Raw genomic sequence first — 2,376 nt, forward strand, 5'->3', positions numbered from 1 at the left:
GTTCTTGTCGTGCATTTCCCTCCCTGGCCGCCGCTGCGGCTCTTCTCCTCTGGGCTTGCTGCCACCGCGACCTTTTTGCGGTGCATTTCCCTCCCCGGCCGCCGCTGCGGCTCTTCTCCTCTGGGCTTGCTGCCACCGCGACCTTTTTGCGGTGCATTTCCCTCCCCGGCCGCCGCTGCGGCTCTTCTCCTCTGGGCTTGCTGCCACCGCGACCTTTTTGCGGTGCATTTCCCTCCCCGGCCGCTGCTGCGGCTCTTCTCCCCTGGGCTTGCTGCCACCGCGACCTTTTTGCGGTGCATTTCCCTCCCCGGCCGCCGCTGCGGCTCTTCTCCTCTGGGCTTGCTGCCACCGCGACCTTTTTGCGGTGCATTTCCCTCCCCGGCCGCCGCTGCGGCTCTTCTCCTTTGGGCTTGCTGCCACCGCGACCTTTTTGCGGTGCATTTCCCTCCCCGGCCGCCGCTGCGGCTCTTCTCCCCTGGGCTTGCTGCCACCGCGACCTTTTTGCGGTGCATTTCCCTCCCCGGCCGCCGCTGTGGCTCTTCGTGCCCACCCACGCTACAGAATTTCTGCTTTCAAACTACCGTGCACAAAAGAAAGATTAAAAGGGAGACATCCTTGCTCAAACCACGACATTCGTTGCAAACGGAAGGACTAGTTCAAAGCAGGAAAATAAGGGAGTCCAAAGATATGGAGGATCGGGTCGAGAAATATGGTTGTCATGGTGGAAGTTGTCCGTTGGAGATATGTTTGGTTGGAAGAGGTTGGCAGATGTTGATCCAGTTGGTGGACAGTTGGTGGTGACCGGCCGGTTTTATTGTCGTGGCTGGGTTTTGTGGATGGTAGCTAGCGTTATCTAACCAGCCAGCAGCTGCAGCCAGTTATATTGCCTAAATGGGCTACGCTATGCAGCTATCAGCCAGCAGCCAACAACCAGCATCAGCGAGTGTGCGCGTGTCACGGCTGTTGCCGGGCGTGTACAGTCTGTCGTGTTTTCGTTTGTGGTGCCCACAGCCCTGGTTGTGCACAATTGATTTTCATTTGTTTGGGGATTACCTAATTAAGGGGAGGCTACACCTTATTTAATAATAGATGAATAAATAAAGCTGAACCATGATATCTATTTCCGCTTTATTTATTTACTTATTTATTTACTCTGTTTTAAATATCTTATTATAGATTAGTAATGCGCCTCAGCCTAATAAGCTAAGGCGTGCATTAGGGTGCCGGGGTTGTAGAGGTTATGGGTTTTCCCAGGCCTTTGCACCTCCTGTCACCGTATTTTTTCTTTTTTCATTATGTAGTCAGCAGCAGCAGCAGCAGCAGCAGCAGCAGCAGCCGGCAGATCAGCAAGCAGCTGCAGCAGTGGCCATGGCCCGGGCCCTTTATCGCCAGGGTTTGCGGCAGCTTCCCTGGTGCCAGGACCCGAATGCAGGGTCGACTGGCTGCCGGGACTCGGGGCGTACGAGTCGTCCGGCCTGCCGGCACCCGCACGCAGGGGCCGGCCGTACTTTTATAACGCCCGTCTCAGGTGGGTGGATGGGTGGGTGGGCGACGTGGGTGTGGGTGTGGTGCGTACTTCGTGATTTGGGTTCAACTAGTGGTCGTGGAAAAAGGCCGCAGGGCCGCAGCGCACGTGTCGCAACGAGGCCTTGTGACTTTTGGGCAAAATAATGACATTTGGTGTTTTACCCCCCTCCCCCCCGTGTATGCTGCCCCCTTACCTATCCCCTCTGGCCGTTTCCCCCTTTATCACGCACCTACTCTTCAGGTGCGGCTGGGGCATCAACCTGTGCGCCCCAGTGGCACCGAGCGGGCGTTGCTGATGATGGGCCCGGCTGAGGTGGGTGCGGATGGGCTTGGGGTTTTGGTGCATGGGGTGTGCGTCGTGGGGACCAGCAGCGGTACCCTTGCTTGCAACTGTCACCTTATAATGTGTGTGTTAGTTGTGTCGTACTGCTAACCGTATTTTGGCTTCCCGCGCCCTTCCCCCGCCTTGTCCCTTTTCCTTCAGGTGCACTGCTGGGTGCAATTCCTCCGCACCTAGCTGCACCCAGCCGGGCGCCGCCGCTGCTGGCCAGTTGGCTGGCGGCGGCGGCGGCGGCGGCCGCGGCGGCATATAGCCGCAACTATCAACTGCTGTAAAGGCCATCGGCATCATGATCATGATCATGATCATCATCATCGTCATCACTATAATCATGGTCATCATCATCAGTTGCCGCCATTCTTGTTGGCTTGATAACTTGTTGGCTGCATGCAGCGCCAACTACGAGCAATGACCGAACGAATGGTGTCGTACAATAAACGCCATACCGGCCGTATAACGGTTAATAATTAAAAAATTTCAATAAGTGGCGAATACAGCAGTTCTGTAAA

The 2,376-nt window shown here is 56.2% G+C and overlaps 1 protein-coding gene across 1 annotated transcript in view; it reads left to right on the forward strand.

Moving 5' to 3' along the window:
* Nucleotides 1–2,044, forward strand: part of VOLCADRAFT_97098 (uncharacterized protein) — a gene marked incomplete at both ends in the record, with an annotated part of 7,342 nt that extends 5,298 nt beyond the window's left edge. The window contains 2 exons of the mRNA XM_002956054.1: nt 1,769–1,840; nt 2,012–2,044. Coding sequence (XP_002956100.1) covers nt 1,769–1,840; nt 2,012–2,044 — 105 coding nt within the window. The remainder of the gene's footprint in view (nt 1–1,768; nt 1,841–2,011) is intronic.
* Between the last annotated feature and the right edge of the window lie 332 nt (nt 2,045–2,376).

Source organism: Volvox carteri, assembly GCF_000143455.1.
Source record: "Volvox carteri f. nagariensis unplaced genomic scaffold VOLCAscaffold_57, whole genome shotgun sequence".
Classification (NCBI taxonomy): Eukaryota; Viridiplantae; Chlorophyta; class Chlorophyceae; order Chlamydomonadales; family Volvocaceae; genus Volvox; species Volvox carteri.